Source organism: Mixophyes fleayi, chromosome 10 (assembly GCF_038048845.1).
Source record: "Mixophyes fleayi isolate aMixFle1 chromosome 10, aMixFle1.hap1, whole genome shotgun sequence".
NCBI lineage: Eukaryota > Metazoa > Chordata > Amphibia > Anura > Limnodynastidae > Mixophyes > Mixophyes fleayi.
Genome location: NC_134411.1, coordinates 49595975 through 49618062, shown reverse-complemented (window position 1 = coordinate 49618062; position 22088 = coordinate 49595975). Strand labels below are relative to the sequence as shown.

The 22088-nt window shown below is 39.9% G+C and overlaps 1 protein-coding gene across 1 annotated transcript in view; it reads right to left on the bottom strand.

Moving 5' to 3' along the window:
- Window positions 1-4187: 4187 nt before the first annotated feature.
- CCS (copper chaperone for superoxide dismutase) overlaps window positions 4188-22088 on the bottom strand; it is a 55064-nt gene continuing 37163 nt past the window's right edge. Inside the window, exons 4-8 of the mRNA XM_075188732.1 lie at window positions 17560-17731; window positions 15421-15481; window positions 11994-12071; window positions 7223-7326; window positions 4188-5089 (exon numbers count right to left, since the gene is read on the bottom strand). Coding sequence (XP_075044833.1) covers window positions 4936-5089; window positions 7223-7326; window positions 11994-12071; window positions 15421-15481; window positions 17560-17731 — 569 coding nt within the window. The 3' untranslated portion in view covers window positions 4188-4935. The remainder of the gene's footprint in view (window positions 5090-7222; window positions 7327-11993; window positions 12072-15420; window positions 15482-17559; window positions 17732-22088) is intronic.

Here is a 22088-nt window from a genome sequence, read left to right as displayed (position 1 = left end):
ATAAACCTATTTCCTTCCTGCAAACAGCAATACCTATTTCCGGCAACCATCACTGCCATTAAATAACTCTTAGTCACATTTAATAAATAGACCTCATTCTTCCCAAACTCACCCCCATATTCAATAGTCCCCAAACCACCCCATCTTAAATTAATAGTCCCCACTATTAAATTGCCTCACCATAACCCTACAAACAAAATAGCGCCTATTAATTAGCCACCACCTACCTCACACACTACATTGCAACAAGCCCCCTGTGCCATTACTCACACATTACTGTGCCCCTTCATCACAACTACACTGTGCCCCCTTATGCTCACACTGCGCCCTCCATGGTGCTTTCCCCCCTTCTTTTTTACTTTGTGCCTCTCTCCCCTTTTTTCTTTTACTGTCAGGCTCGGTCCCCTTTTTTCTTTTACGGTCAGGCTCTGTCCCCTTTTTTCTTTTACTGTCAGGCTCTGTCCCCATTTTTCTTTTACTGTCAGGCTCTGTCCCCTTTTTTCTTTTACTGTCATGCTTTCTCCCCCGTTTTTTTTACTCCCTCTTCTTTATAGTACTGTCCCCTTCTGTTTTCCTCCCCTTGCCTCAGTTTCTTTCCTTATCTTTTGTCAGCTTCTTTCTTTTCTTTTCTTCTCTTCTTTCTTCATGCTGCTTCCTTCATGCTATGTCCTGGCTGCGGCGCTCCTCACTGACTGACGGGCGTGACTTGATGACGTCACGCCCGGCAGTCAGTGTGAATGGAGAAGAGAGGAAGGAGGACCGCGGCGCCGATCACGTGAGTTTTGTTTCTTTTTTTTTTTTTTGTGCCAGCAACCCCCCACCAACTATCTTTGATGGACCGACCCCCCCCCCACCGCGGAAAAAATAAACAAATAAAAAAAAACCGCAAGAGGAAAAAAATAAATAAAAAAAAATTAAAAGCGAGGGCCGGGCCCGGGTAAAATGTACCCACTCCCCTCCCCCCCTCTCGGCGGCTCTGATCACATCCTCCCATTCTTGGTTACTGGATTTTTTCTGGGCTGCACCCACTTTGTGGAATTCCCTCCCTCGCACAGTAAGACTTTCCTCTAATCTTCAAACCTTCAAGCGTTCACTGAAAACTCACCTCTTCAGACAAGGTTATGATATTCCTCAACCACCATCTTGATTCCCTAGATTACCCTATTACCACCCTCTACACAGCTAACGCAAGACAACAACCCTCTAACCAACATTGCCACACACACAGCCCACTCAATACTTTTACCTTCGCATTCTAGCTGGTCCATTGTGCAATATAATGTAGCACATGCCCTTGTGTTTCAAACTCCCATTGTCCTATATACTGTAAGCTTGCGAGCAGGGTTCTCTTACCTCTCTGTCTGTATGCATTACCCAGTATTGTCTTATTAATGTTTGTTCCCAATTGTAAAGCGCTACGGAATCTGCTGGCGCTATATAAATAAATGTTGATGATGATAATGATCTCCTTACCTGTTAGGATGCTCATTCGCCTGGCTCCTGTTGTGCACTTCTGTGTACTCTTGCAGATCATCGTGCAACATTCAAGATCCTGCTCCAGGGCTTCTCAGCCTCTTCAGGACCTCAAAACAACTACTCTCCTGTAGATCATTACACTCCTGTTTCACCCCATCTGGTGCCAGTACTTCAGTATACTCCTGCAGACTGTCACGCCTCCTACAAAATCCTGCTTCAGAGCTTCTCCGTTCTTCAGGAGCTCAATGCTACATCACTCTGCAGATTAGTGCACCTCAGTACCCCCCAGACCTCCTTAACCACATACCTGGTTAACCTTGCTCCTCTTTTCTACTGCTGCCAAATACTCCTATCCCACCGGCCTTAGTTTTCGAAGCTTTCCACCTGGTTTTGCTCGTCATCCACTAGAGGGCCACAACCTGCGGCTAGGGAGCTGTGAAGTCCATATTTCCTTGCATGGATCTGTGGCAAAAGCTTCCCTCTCAGTTAGACTCTGCGCCTCTTTGTGGGTAGTGTCTAGCCAAGCAGACCTCAAGGTTCCTCCTGACTCTGAATTCGTGACACTGTATCTGTTGGGGGGCTTTTCACTGTAGACCTCTTCTCTTGGGTAACTAAGTTGCTCATTTGGCCCCTTCTCACACTCAAATCTACCTCTCCTCCAGTCATCTCTCCCCTTTTGTACTATACTGTGTAACCAACTGTCTATCTGCTATCTCCACTAGGATGTTCTAACACTACCAAAACATGTCCAAAACAGCGCTTATCATTTTCCCTCCTCCCAGAGTAAACACCTCCTCTCAAATCCCCTTCTGTCAATAACAAAAAAATATCCTCAGTCTCCCAGCCCATTGCCTTGGTTCCACTTGACTCAGCCCTCTGCTTTATTCCTCACATATAGTCTGTCTACCAGTCCTTTTGCATCTACCTTACAAATATTATCAGAATACGCCTCTCTCTTACACAAGATGCTATCAAAACGCTTATCTCATTATCTCCCGCCTTCACTACTGCAACATCTTCCTATCTACTATCCCCCTCAACTAACTATCCCTGTTTCAATCCATCTTAAATGCCACAGCAAGATTGACCTTCCTCTCTCACCGCTACAATTTGTATATCCGTACAATGGTTTCCAGTGGCCTCCAGAATCCAATTCAAAGTACATACGATTACCTACAAACCCCTTAATACATTTCAAATATCTTCTCCAAATACGCTTCCTCTAAAGCTAGGTACACACTGCAGATAATTTCTCCCGATGCAATATCTTTAATCATTTTACCAAAGACTGAAAGTCCTGATCAGTATGCCTATTCATGCGCACACACTTACACGATTTACCTTTAGATCTTTGCTCTTCATCTGTCATAACCATCTGCTGAACAGACCGTGGAGTATATTTACTAAACTGGGTTTGGAAAGTGGAGATGTTGCCTATAGCAACCAGATTCTAGTTAACATTTATTTAGTACATTCTACAAAATGACAGCAAGAATCTGATTGGTTGCTATAGGCAACATCTCCACTTTATCAAACCTGCAGTAAACTCTATGGACATCTGCCTACACTGCTCTTCGTGAGTGCATACACACTTCAGAATTTGCCAAATATTTTTCCATTGTTTATAGAGATTTTTAATCCGGTTATAAAATCAAATTAAACCATACAATGTGCTTTGGTACGATAAAACAGGATCGAGGGAGTGTACACACTAATGCAATATCAGACCCAAAAGTCGTTTATCGTGTGAAAAACTTGTAGTGTGTATCCAGCTTAACACTCAGAGATCTACTTCTGACCTAAGTCTTGCTTCTGGTAACCACGTCTCCCTCCCACTTGCTAGACTTCTCACGTGCTGCTACCCACTTATGGAATTCTTTATCACACCTAATCAGACTCTCACACAGCCTTCAAATCTTTAAATGGTCTCTGAAAACCTCTATTAGAATTTCTTTTGCTTCCACCTATACTACCCATGCTAAAGAACCCTCACAACTGTCCCAATCTCCAATCCGAGTCACACTTAATCCTTTTGTTTCAGCTGTGCCCTCTTGAAAGATCTTGTTAGCTTTTTCATGAGTAGAGTCCTCCATACCCACATCCTGTCTGCATTTATTTTGTCTACCTTGTATGTCCCCATTTTATGTATGCTGTGATTTCCTCACTGTCCTGCACTGCAGAGCACTGTGGTGCCTTACAAATGAACAATAATAATTAGGCAGTAAAACTGGTAAATATATAATGAGAAAGGTACCTTTGGCAAGGTACTATATGTAATCATATAGGTACCTCTACCTGGTATATAATTATGGGAGAATTTCCGGCAGGAAAATGATTATAGAAGCAACTCCTACTAGTAAACATAATATGGCCACATCTGGCTGGTATGTAGCTAATATTTGGAGGTACACCTGGCTGGCCGCTATGTAATCATGAGGACACTGCTGCAAACCTGATATATAATGCCAATATATTATTTGATAGCTGCCGATGCCTTTTTAATATACATTTTATTTTTACAAAACATCTACTGATTCGGGTTGTGTGTAATCTGTCTCTTCCTGTGTGTTTTCTGCAAACTTTTTTCATGACTGTATAAAAACAGTGCTACTAAAGAAGGGAAGAAATATTGTGTTAAATACATTTTTATCTCTATAGACTAGTTTAACTACAATAAAGATTGACAGAAAAATAACTTAATTAGGTAACTATTTGTTTTATTATAATTTTATTTAGAAATGAAAATATACATCTCGATTCATATTCATTATATATAAATGTTGCATTGCATTATGAAGAATCACATAGGTCATACACATTATCTTAACAAGCTTATACTTGACACCTCCAGGTTGCTTTCCAATTTATAATCTGTCATGAAAAAAAACTAAACAAAAAATCACGGAAAATCAAGTGCATGGAATTGGAGAGAAATTCTATAGTTCGCATTTCTTGTTTAATGATAAAGTAAGGGCTCTTGGAACTGATTTATTATTTCAGGCACTTATTAAAATACAAAAAAATGTACACTTAACAGGAAATTATTCTTGTTTCCAATACACTTTTCTTTTGTTTCAAGTAAGAAACAAACAAAGTACATTTTTTGGGGTTTGTCTTTGGTATTTGTATCTGTAGGATATGTGAGACAGCTACAGAATCTTCTTGTGAGCTCACAGTGCACATAGGTGACATTAGTCTAAAGCGGTCATTTATGTAAACTGTTGACTTAAATTGAAGTGAGGGTTTTGTTTTAAGTAAGCATTATGGGAGTGACTTCCCTCTCTAATTTCTGCTAGGTAAAGTATGACAATCCATCATGTCACCAAGTGCCAAACAACCTGTTGGTGGTAACACTGGCATACTGATTTTGCAATTAATCAAGTTGGGTGGCAAAATAGATAGCTTATGGATGTATTGTATAATCATGTTATGCATGCTGGTATGTCTGTGCAGGTGGTATTACAGATGAGCATAGGTGGTCTGCACGTTTTTTCGGCCTGGTCCAGCAATTGGACAATCTCTTTCCTCCCAAATGGTCACTCCATCACAAGAACAGATTTTCTTTGTATTCTCAAAAAGGCCTGCTGAGCGAGCAATGATTCCAAAAGCCAACCTGTTAAAGATGACAACTGTGTTAAGAGAAGGAAGGTAACGGGGTGCAAAGCAGAAAACAAAGTAATTAAAGCAGAGAGAGGTTGACAGGAACAGATGAATAAAATGAGAGCTAATAGAAATAAAACAAATAGGGGAGGACAAAATTGAAAGAGAGGTGATATAATAGGAAATTAAACCAGGGTATTGCCTTTCCTAGCATGTGAACAGCTACATAATCGCTTTCCTGATGAAGCAGGTAGTTGGCTTCAGAAACACATAAAAGTGGTTCCAAGAGGATCAGTTCACTTTACGTATGCTGTCATTGAGACTATCCAAGAATTAACATTACTTTATCCAAGGCGATTTTACATCTGATCAAATGTGAGTGCACTCTCCTCCTAATTTGTGTAAGGATTTATTGCACTATTTTCATCATACTGACCAAGAACACTATGGGATGGGGGGGATTCAATTAGCAGCCGTGTGCCGCCAGACATCACCTCGGTGTCTGGCTGCGCACATTGCTGTCTCATACGGTTACAGAATCTCCGCTCATTTTCATCTCACATCCATATGGGACGCAAAGGAAAATAAGCAGAGCCGCAATGTATCTTTGTGGACTGTTCCAGGGACACATCACAGCACCTCACGCCAAATTGAATTCCCCCCTATATGAGAGCGTAATTCACACATATCATTTATTTGGCTACAGTGCAAACTATGGGGCAGATTCAATTAGCCGTGATGTTCTGAGGAAAATCACAGCTGCACAATTTTACCGTTTATACGGTAAAAAGGAACGCTCAATTTTGATCGCTTCTCTATGGGGCGCGAGCAAAAGTAAGCAGATATTTCACACAAAATAAATTGACGTGCAGTGTCTTGCGGCCATTCCAGGACACTATGCAGCGATTTGTTTACACAATTGAAACTGCCCCTATGTTTCGTATTTTTTATATTTTGAGCACTTCCCCGTGGAGGATTAATTGAAAACCCCATCATTCTTGAAAGGTATGATCCTCACAAAATTCAGGTAAGACTTCATGATTATTTTGTGTATCTGTCCAACACACAGTGTACAGTATTTTTTCCATTTATTTTTTCTGAGGTACCATACCATTGATGGCATCAGACCATTTCTTTAATTCATGATATTAGCTTATTCACCATTCACACAGAGTACACTATTTTGTGCTTCTTTAATTTTTATTGAGGAAATGCACCACTAAGTGGGATTGAGTGATCCACTTCAATACTTCCTGAAAAGTCTAGCATAGAGATATGTTTACACTGGCTTAGCTGTTCTTCGCTACAAATTATTAGGCGCTATATTGAGAACACCTTTTCATCCTGGCAACAATAAGACTGAACCAAAGCATTCAAACTTAGAATGTCAGATTGTTCACACTAACATCAGACTGGTGCAGTCTTCTTAAGTTGCAATAGTCACATAATGCTTAACTCCTCCATTAAGTCCTTCTAATGGAAATCAGGACCCCTACCTACCTAAATTAGAAAGATAGATTGGATTGTAACATGTGTGGCCAGCTTAAATGCTTGAAGCCTGTCTATTTTGAGTATTCTCAATTAGATTATCACCATGTATCACCTGTCTTCTATTACCTTTTATTTACAAAATGCATTTCTTTAGTTTATAAAGACATTGGGGGAGATTCAATTTTAAAAAATCTGCCAGAGGAGTCTCCGGAACGACCGCAATACATCTCGCACCAATTAATTTTTTACCGTATAAACAGTAAAAATGTGCAGCCGCGATGCAATTTAATCCCCCCTAAATGTACTCAAATGTTTGAAAGTGTTAGGAACAAAAAAGACATTATGTGGGGGGGTGGGTTACTCCAAGCAAGATGCCCCGCATGTCATTGATGTGCATCAAATTCCAGGACAGCTATTTCAAAACGTACATTATGAATACAGTTTTCAATTTATCTAAACTTTTGAAAGTATGGAACTTAGTGTCTCAATATACTGAGATGACACAGGTCTAGTGTACACTTGGGAAATTGTCAAAGGAAAAGATTTTTTTGATTTTTTTTTTTAAACAAAATACACACAATATACAGGGAAAAATTTGAACAATGTAAGATGGTGATATAATCCTACATTCTAATGTTGTGGTTACATTTCTTACCCTTTGCCAGAGTTGCCTGTAATTTTAGAAAAAGGATGATTGCCACATCCAAGGTCATCTTCTCCTTCATCCACCACTAAAGAGCGACCAATGACATTCCATACCTTTAAAGCAATTTTGATAAAGCAGTTTTATTTATTAAAATTACATGAGTTAGAAGATAAGATAAAATGTTATTGTCTAAGAAAAAACACTTGTAGTTGCATCCCACTGAAATAGGTACAGACTGAATTGTGTGCACAACACATGGTAGAATAGTATATGGTGCGAGATGTCAATGCAGTACAGTAGGTAGTGAAACAAGGTTATTAAAAATAAAAAATAAAAAAAAATGATGTATCAGGATGAAGTTAATCAATACTTTCAATGTCAGATAACCAAATTATGTTTGCATATAAATTTTCTTTCCTCGAAAGACTCCATGGCAGGACTGATCAATATGTTAACTTCCTACTCTTACTTTAAAAAAACCCAAAAAAAAAACCACCTGAAGCTATATAATGTTTCTCCTCCACTTCCTCAGTGTCTTTAAGTAACTATTCAGGCTACTTATGAAAAAGATAATAAACAAGGGTGGGGATATTAAGGCTGTCATGAAGTCCTTTGAGGGAAGAAAATATCGTAAACATAATTTATTTCCTCTTTGGACTCCTTGGCAGCCCTGACCAATGGGATGTACCCAAGCAGTAATAATATAGGGTGGGTGAATTAATTAGTGACACCGTTTGAAATGCAAAAAATAAATATTTATTGATCAAGTGTGAAGTTCCTCCTTCCAAAGGTCATTACTGGTGTCAAATCCAGCATATGTTTTGAAAAAGGTGTGGATTATAGAACATCCTGCTGCTTTACAAATTTGCTTTCTTCAAGCCCAAAAAGTTGCCACTTCTCTCGGTGAATGTGTCTTTATAATCTTGGGCATCTCAAGACCTTTCTTCTGATATACCTGTATGATGACTGCATTGTTTGAATGCCTGAGGGTACCGTGAGATGCGTATTGTGTAAGACAATGCGCCTTCCAAACTACTCATATTTATATGTAGCGGTCTCTCGTATTGAATCCAGGTTCCCAGTCTATGACAAACCAAAGTCACCAAGGCCTGAAATGCTATCACATCTACAGCTTCCTTCTTGATCTTTCTCAGAGTTCTTATGAGGAGAGGAAATGGGGAAATATGTATCTTAGATGAAATTCCAAGGGCCTTGTTAAAGCATCTATCCCCTCCATTGTGGGATCATTGCAACTCAGTTTGGTATTCTGACCCACTATCAGTTAATCTATTTATGGTAGGCCAATCATTTGTATCAGAAGCCGAAACACCTTGTCACGCCCGAGGATCTGTCTGTACCTGGGTTTAGTTATGTCTCTGGAACAGAACTGGTGGCTATGTGCAAGAAGCTGGATGGCCTGATTAGGTTCCTTTGCATGGGAGAGAAAGAACTGGAACAGATAGTGGTTGCTGAGAGTTCAGGAGCTTACTAAGTATGGATGGCACTGGAGACTGGCAAGAAGTCAGAAATAGCAAGATGGTAATCAGATTTAGCAGTGGAGACCAGACTGAAAACGGATTGCCTGACCAGACTGGAACTGGCGTCTGAGGAATTAACGTTGCACTAGCAATGGGTTAGGACTCCAGAAAGTCCTTTTATAGTAATTGCTATCTCCTGATTGGGGGCTGCGGTTAGCTGAGCTGAAGCAGCACTGAGACTGAGGGGAAGCAGGTGACTGAATTCTAGATGGCTGCGCCCAGGCACTGGTTTTGGAGGCATCTCTGGAGTCCAGACAGACTGGGCAGCATTCTGCAAAGGGATCTGAGACCAGCAGAGCCTGCAGACCGCAGGGACGGCTTAAGGACAACAGAGGGGTAAGTAACAGAACCAGAGAGCCTGGTGCCTGACACACCTCTGTTCAAAAACCATTCTCCTGGATGAATCTTATAGTGGCTGAGATAATCTGACACTAAGTTGTTCTTGCCCGTTACATGAATGTTTCTACCCAAAACATAACTAGTGTTAGCTCTTTCATAATAACCAAACTTCTAGTACCTCCCCGTTTATTTATGAATGCTACCATTGTTTGAATGTCTGAATACCTTGAGATGCGTATGGTGTAAGACCATGCATTCCAAACTGCTGACATTTCTATGTAGCGATGTCTCATGCGGAATCCAGGTTCCCTGTACTGTTTTATCCCAGCCCATGGAGCTGGAATCTGTTGTCAAAATAACTAATTCTGGCTCTGAGATGGATGTTCTTTGAATTCTTATTATGGGTTCCTTTCATCAATTAAGAGACTCTCTGATTGACTCTGCTATCCCGATTTCTTGATCCAGAGACTCTTGCCTGTGATCCCATCGTATGAGTATTTCTCAATGCAGCCTTCTCATATGCAACCCTGTGTAACTTGTGGAAGTAAACATACCTAGAGACAATATCTTATTGAATGATTTTGTTGACCTGGAATGTAACACAATAAACACTATCTTGCCCTTTCTCTCCTATGAAATAGACATAGGAAATGTAATTGCTGTGATGGTATCAAATGAGTTATTTCTGTTGAGAACCCACCGGAGAATCTGTAGGAAATTAATTATTCTGTTTGTTTTAGATATTGCTTGAGAATCTCCTATTACCAAAATATCATCCAGGTAGAAACCTATATATTTTCAATCCTTTTAGGATTTAACTATTACCATTCTGGTTGTTCCCATTTTTTCTAATGAGGTCTTTAATGACCTTTTGTACTAAAAACATATTTTAGGTGACTTTCCTCAATGAAAGCATCCTGTAGTGTTGCCTCTAACATTTTGGTGAACATGTAATTTTCTTTAGTTACAAAAGACCTAATCATCCAATGTAACAGTTCTCCAAATAGCTTAGGTGGCTGTTCTGTATCTTTAATAATTTGAGAAGTTCAGTCTAAACAGAAAGGGCCCGATTCAGAGGGAGACATATGCCCGTTCGCATATTGTATATATTTGCGTTGATTCGCACTATGCACACTCAGAAAGTGAACTTACACAACAGCAGCTATTCAGACCTGCAACATTTTGGCACTTACAACTCCTTGTGCCTGAAGAGGGATGACAGGGGAGGGAAGGAGTGTTCTAACATAGGCAATGATTAGTAAGGGCTGTTCGAGCAATTGCATATTGGACTGGGTAGTAGGAGATATGGTTAAAAAAGAAGTTTTATTTGCAGGTGGTTAGGAACAAGTGTAAATAGTGGATGATGACAACAAACACCCAAACAGCTTGTAATTAGAGACTTGCAAATTATTTGCAGACACCTACTGAGACTTTAGTAGTCGCTCTGCAATAGATTACGATTTGACAAAAGTGTTGTAGCAAAGATCAAACATTTTCTTTCTTCGCACGCATTTAGGGAAGTTGCTCAGGTTCAAATAATACTTCCTAGCAATTGAATTTGCAACATATAAAATTAAAGGTTTTTGTACATGTTAGTAAGCTGTAAGTAAGTGTCTGAGGGGTGCGTCTGTTGTCAAGTGGTTGTTGTCACTCTCAGAACTGGACACATCTTCAACTCTGAATACGGCATACAGATGTAAAAACTTGTGTGCAACATTTTCAATTGCAAATTACGCTTGTGTTCCACTCTGATTCAGGACTAACACTCTAGATAGTCAGCAGGAAAATCTTTGTCACAGGATCCACCAATTCTGTTGTGTGATCTGCAGAGAATAATAACTAACTCTTCCAGAAACATATAAGCAGAATAAGCTATGGGGCTTACCTTGCTTCTGCTTTTTTGGGGGGCAGGCTCCGGATCCATTCTGTGTGTAACAGTCCCTGGTCCACTAGTTGAGATTTAAATTTGGCTCCTTGAATGTCTGTGCTGTGTGCCTCTTATGACGCACCATACGCGTCTTTACATGTGGCCTTGACGTCAAAGCCAGATAGAAAAGCATCTACTCTTCCTGATCAAAGTGCGTAATGTAGCAGCCCCAAAGAAGCTGCCCCCTGCCTTTGCTAGCAATGTGCCTGTGTGTATACATGTAAGCACCCTATATAGTTAAAAAAAAAAAGACAACCAAACACTCACTACATTACACTACACTTACATGCACTCTACCTATTCAACTAGGCAAGACAGTAAACACACAGAGGAGTAGTCACATTGCATAGCCTCAGGTACTCCCCCCCCCCCCCCCCCACTAAGAGCTGGATAGGAAGTGAACACATTGGTCAAGGCTGCCAGGGAGTCCAATGAGGAAATACAAATTCTACACAAAACATTTGTTAAAAAACAGCAACATTTTCTCATATTTTTTTCCATCTTTACTGTATTTAGATTGGCTGACTTTTGTTTTGTAAATGTTGCAATGCTAGAATTTACTATAGGTTCAACTCTGAATGTTCCTATTGCCCCGGATTTGTGGAAAGAAGGCTGGGGACATTAATCTCTAACCAACTTAGTTGTACATGTGAGCACAGTAACTAATAATAAAATCAATGTCCCATTGAGATTGATCAAATGGCAAGAGAGACTTGTTGAAAATCCAGATTACCAATGTCTACTCATTGGCTGACTGCACTAATTGGCCCTATGTGGCCACTCATCTGAGCACCTGGATCTGCCCTTGTATAAGCAGTTTAAGTGCATACCTAAGATAACACATCAGTCTACACATTGCAACACCTATTCATTGAAAGTCTAAAAGGAAAAGATGAGAAGAGGATGTGCTAGAAGATATATAATTGGTCAAAAAACTCACATCAGCGTAACATTAATAAAAGATTGAGGCTCTCACCTTCAGACGTTCATTGGCAATCCTAAACGCTGCTCTTCCATCATCTCCAGCCAAGATGTTTCCTAGGTCCCCGACATGCTAAAGTAAAAAGAAATGTACCACTGAACGGAAATTAAAGTGCCCAATAAAATAATATGAGCTGTTAAGGAACTGTCCATCCCTCTTCTTAACTAACAGTTTGGGGATTCCCAAGAGCCCTGGGAAGCAATGTGATGTAGCCAAGGAAACCCTTAATTGCAAAAATGGCAAGTGGCTTTTCAGTGCGTACATATAAGTTGTGTAATCTTTGTCTAATGAAAACATAAATTGAAATGTATGTATATAGGCACATTTGGGAGAAATATATTCCAGTGATTGTAACAATTGTATGTGGGAAGAATAGTTTTTTTTTTTTTTAGTTTTTCCTCTATTTACAAATATAACAAGATTTCTATGGATATACACTCCCAAAAGATAGAGACATTCGTGTCAAGATGAGTAAGCCGTTTCTCTTATTAGACAAACAAATGTAAATGGACACTAGTCTCTTTCACTGTGTAAGATACTTTTCATGAAAATACAGAATGATCACTGAACCAGAGAACACACACAATTGCCATATAACTTTTGTTTACAAATGTGGATTTATGACCTTTGTTTCATACAGAGGTATATTTAACACCACAGTATTTCTGTACCAGTTTAACAAGAACCTTACATGATTAGTTGGCTGTTACGATGCTCAGATTGACTACTGGTTGGCATAGTTAGCCCCACTTCAAACTTGCTTACATATGGACACAGGGCTGCTGCTAATAAATGATCCAATAGACTACAGGTAGATTTATCCCTGTACTCTTTACCTCCTGCCCGTCTGATTGTCCCATGTTTCGAATAGGGCCAACAATAGTCAAAAGCTTACAGTAACCTACAGCGATTATAGCATTCAGTTTAAGTGATAAAGCCCACAGCCAAAAACAAACATTCTTAATCATGAAACAAAATGGTTTATGAGCCAAGGATTTATGTAGTAGAGCAAGTGTAAAACAGAAAGGAAGTTCTGTAGTTGACTTTAGACTGTAAAAGCTCAAACAGTCCAGCAATCTATCTTAATAGCGTTTGTCTGATTTGAATGGAAGATCCAAGAGAAAGGGTACTGATACAGCTGTTAGTTTGCAAAGCTCCACCTTAGGAGGAGAGAGGGACACAACTCTGAATTGCTGAGAATTCACAGGGATCCACATGATTAGGGTAGCGCCAGAGTTAAGGTAAGTGAAAGTTTCTAATTTCACTTATTGTAGTGAAACAACATCTTTATTAAATTTAATTCCATTAACACTTTTGTTGTCAGACCTCAGATGACCAGGGTCAATTTTCAAATTTTTGCATTCATCAATATAAAATATATTAGACTCCAAAACTTATTGACGTACCCAAATTATATTTTTTTCTGGAAAACGGACATTATATGAAATGCTAAACTCGTATTCATATTTCTGTACTCCCAGTTGTTCTTCTGCAGTTTTTCTTGAAATATATATATATTTTATACAAAACGGAAAAAACCCCCAAAAAAAACTACAAAAGAAAAAAAACATTGTTTGCAGCTAAAAATCTCATGCAGCCACACTGTAATGCACAATATACCTACTGACTGCAAACGTTTAAAATGCGTAGAGGTAAAAACCACACGTCTAGTTTAAAAGGGGTGTTCTTGCAAACCAACCAAAGCTGCAGGCACGCTGCCACACAGCGCCTAGTTATTTCCAGCTTCACAGATAATCCTTATAATAAATTTTTTTTTACTTTAAAAAAAATAATAAAAAATCTTGTCATCCCTGAGCATTGGTAGGGCTGTCCTGTTTTAAATATTACTCCACATCATGTGACGTATGTCATAGCATTAGTTTTGACAGCCATCAATGAACGTAAAGGGGGTGGAGGAGGAAGAGGAAGAATGTCCTGCATTAGGAGACTAAGATGTATATAATTATAGAAATATTATTTACAGAAATGTCAATGTCCAGCAAACATTTGCAGTTCCTCAATGGTAAATGGAACACACAGACATGATCACTGGGTGCCGCCATCTTCTGTCAACGTGAGGAGGGGAATGCCGAGTACATAGGGTTATAACAATATGGTGTGCAAGGGTTGCGATAGCTATGGGACCCCTTCTCAAGAGATGCATGCGCCGCAATGCGCATGCTCAGAAGAAGTCTGCTGCTTTGCTCTATTCAAAGTAGAATGGGGGCTCCTATCAAAATTTTGCTGTTGAGCCCAGCAATGCCCAGCTGGTACTCCGCTGCAACGGCATTATAGGCAAAGATATAGATAAAGGTGTTACTACAATTTAATCATGGTCCTACAAATTACACAAAAAATATATAATTTTTCAGAAACAAGCTTTTGGATTAAAAATTACATATCTTTGTTTTCTTATATCCTAATATCCCATACACTGGATGAAAAAAAATATATAATTTGCTAGCATCTGTATAGACCTATAGTATCTAAATAAATAAGTGAATATGCAGTTTTGGGGTCTCATACTCTCAAGAAGTTCACTTGTCATCCCCTGACTAAAGGCATGCTCCAACTTTTAGAATAATCCTACTCATTGTTACATCAAAATTCTGGGTAGCCTACAATTTGGTAGCTTTGATTTTTTCGCATTCAGCAACCAACTAAACATGATTAAGGCTAGGTACACACTGGCGCTTTTTCGTCCAATCATCATGCAAAACAGCCGACATACAGCTGTTTGTTCGGATGTCTGCTTAGTGGTTATAAGTAAACAATGCTCCAAAGTGCCAATTTTCGGTTCATTTGGTTGCACTGTTAAACAATCTCCTTCCAATCATGTAATGTGTATACATTTCTGATCAGTCCACAACCGAGTGCCGATAGTTCCTCAAGCTGCGACTGCTTTGGGGGTATGTGTATGAAAATTTCCTGTATGTGCCTGTATGTCTCCCACGTGATGCAGTGTCCACATGTAAGTCAATTGGTAATTAGGTGCTTCGTTTTTGGGTGGATCTTTATGAACAGGCTCGACCCATTATTTATATTTCTTGGGGATATCACTACAGGGACCACATAGGTCGTTTCAGTGTGTATGAAATCCAAATATTTTAACACGACAATTGCTGTTAAAAGTCGCTGCCTGGCCAGTCGGTCTTTCGTTAATCGTTTAAAACATATCTAGTGTGTATGCATGAACTGCCTGAGCGTTCGGACCTTCAGTCATTAGTAAAATCATTGTAGATAACACGTCGGTCGGAAAATTCTTCAGTGTGTACTTAGCCTTACATTGGGGTGTGTAAATAGTGCACATTGCGATAGCACTGAAAAATATCACAAATTTATCAATCATTTATTTCCAAATCAATTTACTTTAATCATGTGTAAATAAACTGTTAAAGCAGAAGAGAATGAAGCTACTCACCCTGTCATGGTCTCCAGGACCTCCATGTGTATTACCATCAGGATTATAATGTGCACCACAGCTATTGCAAAATATATAGTAATGGGTTATCAACAGCAATACGCCTTTCAATACGGTGTCAGAAAGTCTCACATTAAACTAGGTTTCCTGTTAAACTCTCCTACATATCATTTACTATTCACTATGTACTATAACAACAGTACATAAATTAGATATGCACCAAATCCTTAACTTTAGCTCTCTAAAAGATACCCAAATCTCACCAAATAATACAAAAATGGATTGAAACTTATGTGCATTTCAGAAGTTTTTCCACCTTTGGGTGACTTATTTATTGACTTGTGTTTGCCCTGTTGCAACTTTAACTAAATATAGAGGGGTTCATTTTCATTGCATTTTCATTATCCTGGAGCTGGTTTTCACTAGGCAGGGGAACCCCAAGCTGCTGGTTTCCCAGTTTATAGTGGAAAGCAGTACATCATAATCCCCATTAAGAAGTCAAAGAGCGATGAAATGTGTTTGGGCATTTGGGCCCTGATTCATTAGGGAATGTAAATGTCGATATGTGCCAAAGTTTGAGCTAAATTGCTCTGCACATGCCCAGAAACTGACTGTATGCCAGAGAACTCAATTTTATGCAATTCAACTTCGAGTGCAAATGACAGTTTTGACATCCTACTATTTCATGGGTGTTGTCTTTTTTACTTTTTTTTTTTATATATTAGGCTTGGTTCTATCCATTATACTGGGAACATTCTTACATCTGCTGCTTATTAATGTTGGTAGCCTCTAGGAGGTGGAGCACTCTGTTTATTTTTTTTGTTCCTCCCCCAACAGAGGTAATAACCCTGCACAGATCATCCTGGAGCTGGTTTTCACTAGGCACTACTTAATAGTTTATTTGTACACTGACATTTAAAGTTGATATTTGTGTGCTACATGAAAAAACAGTCAGTATTTAACTTATGTGCAAAACAGAATGCTAATTTGCACCCCTTGCATTGTAACATGGTTTTGTCCAGGACACTGAAATAAGAAATTTCTCAAGTTAAGATCCTTAATGAATCAGGCCCAAAATCACTAATTAGATTTATGTATGTTTTTGGTACATATATGAATGTAGTAATGTGTTTTGACATGGTATAGGTGACTGTATGGTAAAAAATAGTTCAATAAAAATATATGCTAAAAGAAAGTACTGTAATGTAGATATTATCAATGTGTATGAATGTGTAATGCAATCTAATGTATGGAAATGTATGCAAAACTTTTCTTTGTGTTATACATGACAGCGTTAAAACTCCCTTTCACTCCCCTAAAATCTTGCAAAAACAATTTTTAACACGCGGGGGCAGCGTTACCTCTTTTTCAATTGAATTGCACAAGTTTACCCGCTGTGCTAACTCAAAACGGTTGCTACTGCCGGCAAAAACCCGCAGGAGATTTATTTTATTTTTTTTTATTTTTTTTATCCGGCGGAGAAAAAAAAAAAAATCTTGCTAACAATTGAATACCCCCCCAAGGGTAATTTTAATTCACTGATGACCATACCTGAGCCACCAAAATTAAAAGTGTATGTAAAGCTGTTTAAGCTAAGACTTTGACTAATAGTGATGTCAGCAGGATTCAAAGCAAGGGGGTCGTTTGTGTTTGGCATATCAATGTACACCATTGTTAGAATAGTTGCCAAGGAAACTCATCTGAACAGTAGTCGTTACCCAAATCTAAGGGGATCATGCGCTTCCAAAGTTAACATATTAAGACTATTAGCTACTGAACAAAATAGTATAAGCAAAATATGTATTGTAACCTACAGCAATCAGGCATCTTATTTCCTTATTATGATAACACAACCTCCTATAAGCAGATTTCCGATTGGCTGCTATTAATTACAGTACACCACTGCTATTTGCACCATGTCATTATATAACCCCAATTAGTTCCAAAATGCAACATTAATATATTCAATTTGCTATGTTTTTATTAATTTTCACCTATTTTAATTAATATGCATGGGTTTTGCTACTTACATAAAAGTTGTATTGGTTTGGGTCTTAAGACTTGGTAAATGCTAAATGCTCTTAGATAAACCATGCATGATTTATACTTCATTTACTCTCCATAAAACTATAAAATTACCTTTCATATCCCCTAGAGAGATCACCAAATTCATGTATATGAATTCCATGGAGCCCAGGACTTAGACCATCGAGAGTCCCATCAATGACACAGGTGTCCTCAGACGCTTGAAGAAAATGAACGACTCCCAGCACCGGTCCCTCCATCATGACTACAGCTGCCCCTAGGTTCTCTGAAATTAACACATAAATTATATATTTAATGCAAAAAAAGGAAGTCCGGAGTTTAGCACATTTCTTATTAGCACCATTTCTACTTATCAGTTTGTTGGAATACGTATTTACTGCTCATGTTCACTCTCAACAAACATATGTCATGTGATACAAACCTTTGTATGTGAAACGGTTTTCCTCTTCCTCCTCCATGGCAGCATACACTATGGGGTTAGTCACCCCTTGCACGTGAGTCAGGACAGGAGAGAAGACGCACCTGGAGGTTATATAGGGCCAAGCCTCCCTCCTCTCTTTCCTGTCAGGCAGTTCAGGTTTATTGTTTTTCCTGGTTACCTACTTCTATTTGCAGAAGGAGCAGGAGGAGTAAATGTAAACAGACCATAGGTGGTGGGACAAGCCTACTCATGGAGCGATGCCCTCCTTATAAAGGCTTGCATCCGCCGGCAGCCATAAGAAGCTGCATAGCACCAGTATTCGGAGCGATACCCTCCTTATAGGGGGTTGCCACCTCTGGCAGCTAAGGGAGCTGAATATTATAAGGCATCTTGTTTACCCTTGTGAAACCTTTGCCCTTGGTTCCTCCTCCCACAGTAATAGTGGCTAGTCTCTGTGGCTTTAAGATAAAGCATTGTTGGAATTGGCATTGCGAAGTCACGCACATGCAGTGCTTGCTGGGAGAAAAAACAAAAAGGTCTGCAGGTAGTGGAGCATGCAGTGTAGTGAATATGGAGGAAAAACTGTCCCACAGACAAAGGTCAGGGTAAGCACCTACATTACATCTTAGCGAGTTAGTGTGCAAGCTGATATTAGTCTACAATATTGTCTATAGGTCAGAAACCCAGACTGAGTGAGAAGGTTGTGAAGAAAGTTGAAAACAAAATAACATTCTTTGTTGTGGGATTTGTGACAAAAAGTTGCTAGAGGGATTTTCTGAAAAGATGTGTGCTGAATGTGCTTCTAGTGAACAGCAGCAGCCTCCCCCTCATATGGCTGAAACGTTAAAATGGATGAAGGGTGCATTAGATGAAAACCCTGTTACTAATGATGGTTTACAGAGGCTGAGGTCTAAGTGGTCTAGATCAGGCCTGTCCAACCTGCGGCCCTCCAGGTGTTGTGAAACTACAAGCCCCAGCATGCTTTGCCGGTAGAGAACCAGTTGATAGCTGGAAGGGCATGCTGGGACTTGTAGTTTCACAACACCTGGAGGGCCGCAGGTTGGACAGGCCTGGTCTAGATCAAGAATGACGGCTGCCTCAGAAGACTGAGTCTGGTGCGCAGCAAGTGGAATCAGGCATATCTGGACTATCTGATGAAGTCTCAGCTGTGTGTCAAGAGGAAGTTAATTTCAGCATGGATTTGTTGGCAAACCTGTTAAAAGCCATTCACAAGGTGATGGAAATTGAGGATGTTTCAGAGGGACAGTCTTTGCAGAAAGCATTATTTCAGGTGCCTATAAAGAGGGGGTCTTCTTTTTCCATTAATTAAGGTGATCAAAAGAATGGAAGCTCCTAGATAGACATTTTTTTCTTTAAACATGAATGGATTTTGTAGAATGTACCCTTTTTCTCCTGAGAAGACTATGGTTTGAGATAAACCTCCAAGGGTGGACACAGCAGCACCCTGCCTGACCAAAATAACTACAATTCCTGTTGAGGATGTTAACTCCTTCAGGGATGCTATGAATAGCAGGATGTGTAAAAAATTACACCGGATTTCTGGGGAGGCATTTAGGCCTGCTGTGACTACAGCCATGATAGCCAGAGCACCAGACATATGGGGTAATGATTTGTAACAATGTATACTGGATGGAATAAAGAGAAGTGAACATCTAAAGATTGTCCAGGATATGCAGGTGACAACTGAATTTATGTTTGAAGCATCTCTAAATGCAAGACTAGCTTCTAGGACCATAGCATCCTAAGTTGCTATAAGAAGAGCATTATGGCTATGCCCATGGTTGGCAGATTTACAGTCTAGGAATAAATTGATATCACTCCCCTTTGAAGGGGATTATCTGTTTGGCCACAAGTTGGATGCCATTATTTCAAAAGTGTCTAAGGGAAAAATCAGGCTGGCTTCATCAAAATAGACCTACCAAAAGATTTCCCCTCAGGCGTTCAGGGGGATCAAGCGCACGTTCAGTGTATAGAGTATAAAGTAAACCTTTTTACAAAAGATGCCATAAGCATGGCACTTCAAGGCAGTTTTTCCTCAAACAAACATGCAAGGAGCTGTGAGGATTTGCAAAACATTGATTCCAATGATAGCAGAGAGACCAACTTGATTGTAGGGTCACGCCACATCAAATCAACACAGGGTTTCAAATGGACCGTTTGAGATGGTAATAAAATTTGGTATAATAAATGCTGCCATGGATGTAAAGAAACCCCCCAAATCTTAGGCTGATATGTACACTGGTTTTGAAGTTAAAGTGCAGCTTCAAAGGCATATAACGAAAATTTTGCTTTCAACAATTTATTAAATTGCATTTTTAGCTCACCTGATTGAGTTAGAGAGTTGGACTCATTTAAAACCTCTTTTATGTGCTTTCGTATGATATATAACACAGCAGCATGTTTAAATAAAAATTAATGTAAAATTTTCAAAATTAAAATTTAGATTTTCTCAAAAAGCCGTATTTTTAAATGTAAAACCATATTAAAAAAATTGTTCATACTGTAGTTAATAAATCCCTAAAGTTTTACTTTTGGATCATGACGCGATCACCTGCTACAAGAGCTTTCAGTTTTGAGTGATTAATGAAAAGTGTATTTATAGAGGCACTACACATCTGAGAAAATCAGCAAAACAATATTTTTTCAAGTTCACTTCAGAATCACTTAGAAGAATGCACATTTCTTTTCAGATGTGTTTGGGGATGAGATTCAACAGACAGCTCCTGCTCCCACTTCTGTGCAGGCGTGCAAACTTAAGTGGAAAGATGCCTATATTGTGCAGAATAGAACCACCTTTTACATTTCCCTGGACAACTACAAGTGGTCAGGTTAGGTTTGAGTGGGCTTTAATTAGTGAAAAAAAGCTCCTCGTGACCAAATTTAAGCCCACTCGTACCTAACCTGACCCTGGACCATGTGTGTCACATTTGAAAAAGCGGAGTGTTTAATTACAGTGGCGTATCAGACTGGGAGAATATGTGCTGGGAGCAGGGAGGAACTGCAACTTGGAGAAAGGGTGCTGGGAGGGGGACACACAACAGACTGGGAACACTGTATTCACAAGAAGAAGCCTCAGTCACCTGGCCAGACAGAGCAGAGAAGGCACAGCTCATTAGGCTGTTGCTGATCTCCACGGGTCAGAGGAGCACGTGATGGGCTTCTCCAACCAGAGCTTAGCACATGTTCCTCTCCCCCGTCAGCAGAGTCTCATGGGAATAATTTCCCCAACTCCCCAGTCCGAGCCTCCTGTGGTGTTTAAATTGGTTTAAAGAAGTAAAGAAGAATGAAAATGGAGGAAAGGGACAGGTACCCTATTGTTTCAACCCATTTAAAAAGGCTACTCATACTTCTAATAAAAAAGGATTGAGAACTTTGCCCCCCCAGGAGGCTCTCCGGGCCCCGACCTCCTTTGAGTACATGTGTTTACATTCACCTCTCACCAAAGGGATGATTCTCCCAGATCTATAATTGGCTCATAGATTATACTTTCGATACTCCAGGCAAACATGAGCGGGAATGGGAAAATGACTTGGGTCCTCCCCCAGACGACTTATGCTGTGAGGAGGTCAGGGAGGGGATTGCCAAGAGCTCGATCTCTACTTTGATTAAGGAAACTGCCTACAAAGTGTACTGTAGGTGGTACTATACTCCCGATAAGCTGTCTCGAATGTTTCCTACGGCCACTCCGAGCTGCTGGCGGGAATGTGGCCAGAGAGGTACGATGTTACACATATGGTGGACCTGCTCTCGTGTAGTTCCTTTCTGGAACATGGTTCTTACACTCATAAACTCTGTGTCAGCACAACAGATAAGTAAGGACCCCTGGTCATTCCTTCTCTCTCGCCCTATACCTGATGAGAGCGCGCCTTCTAACAAGCTTATCTCCCATATTCTGTCAGTTGCTAAATCCCTAATAGCGAAACACTGGAAAGACCCAAGGGCTCCCTCTATGCAGGAGTTACGGTCGTACATATGTCATGTCGCAAGCATGGAGAGTGCTACCTTCATGATAAATCGTATAACTTTGATAAGGTGTGGGCCCCGTGGTACTTACTAGAAAGCCATAGCTGCCTATCCAATATGGCTCCTCCCCCGGCAGTTGGAACATAGCTTTTGGGCCGCCTCTGGACCCCCCCAGGCTGGATATGGTGCGCGGTGGGTGAGTAATGTCTATATGCTA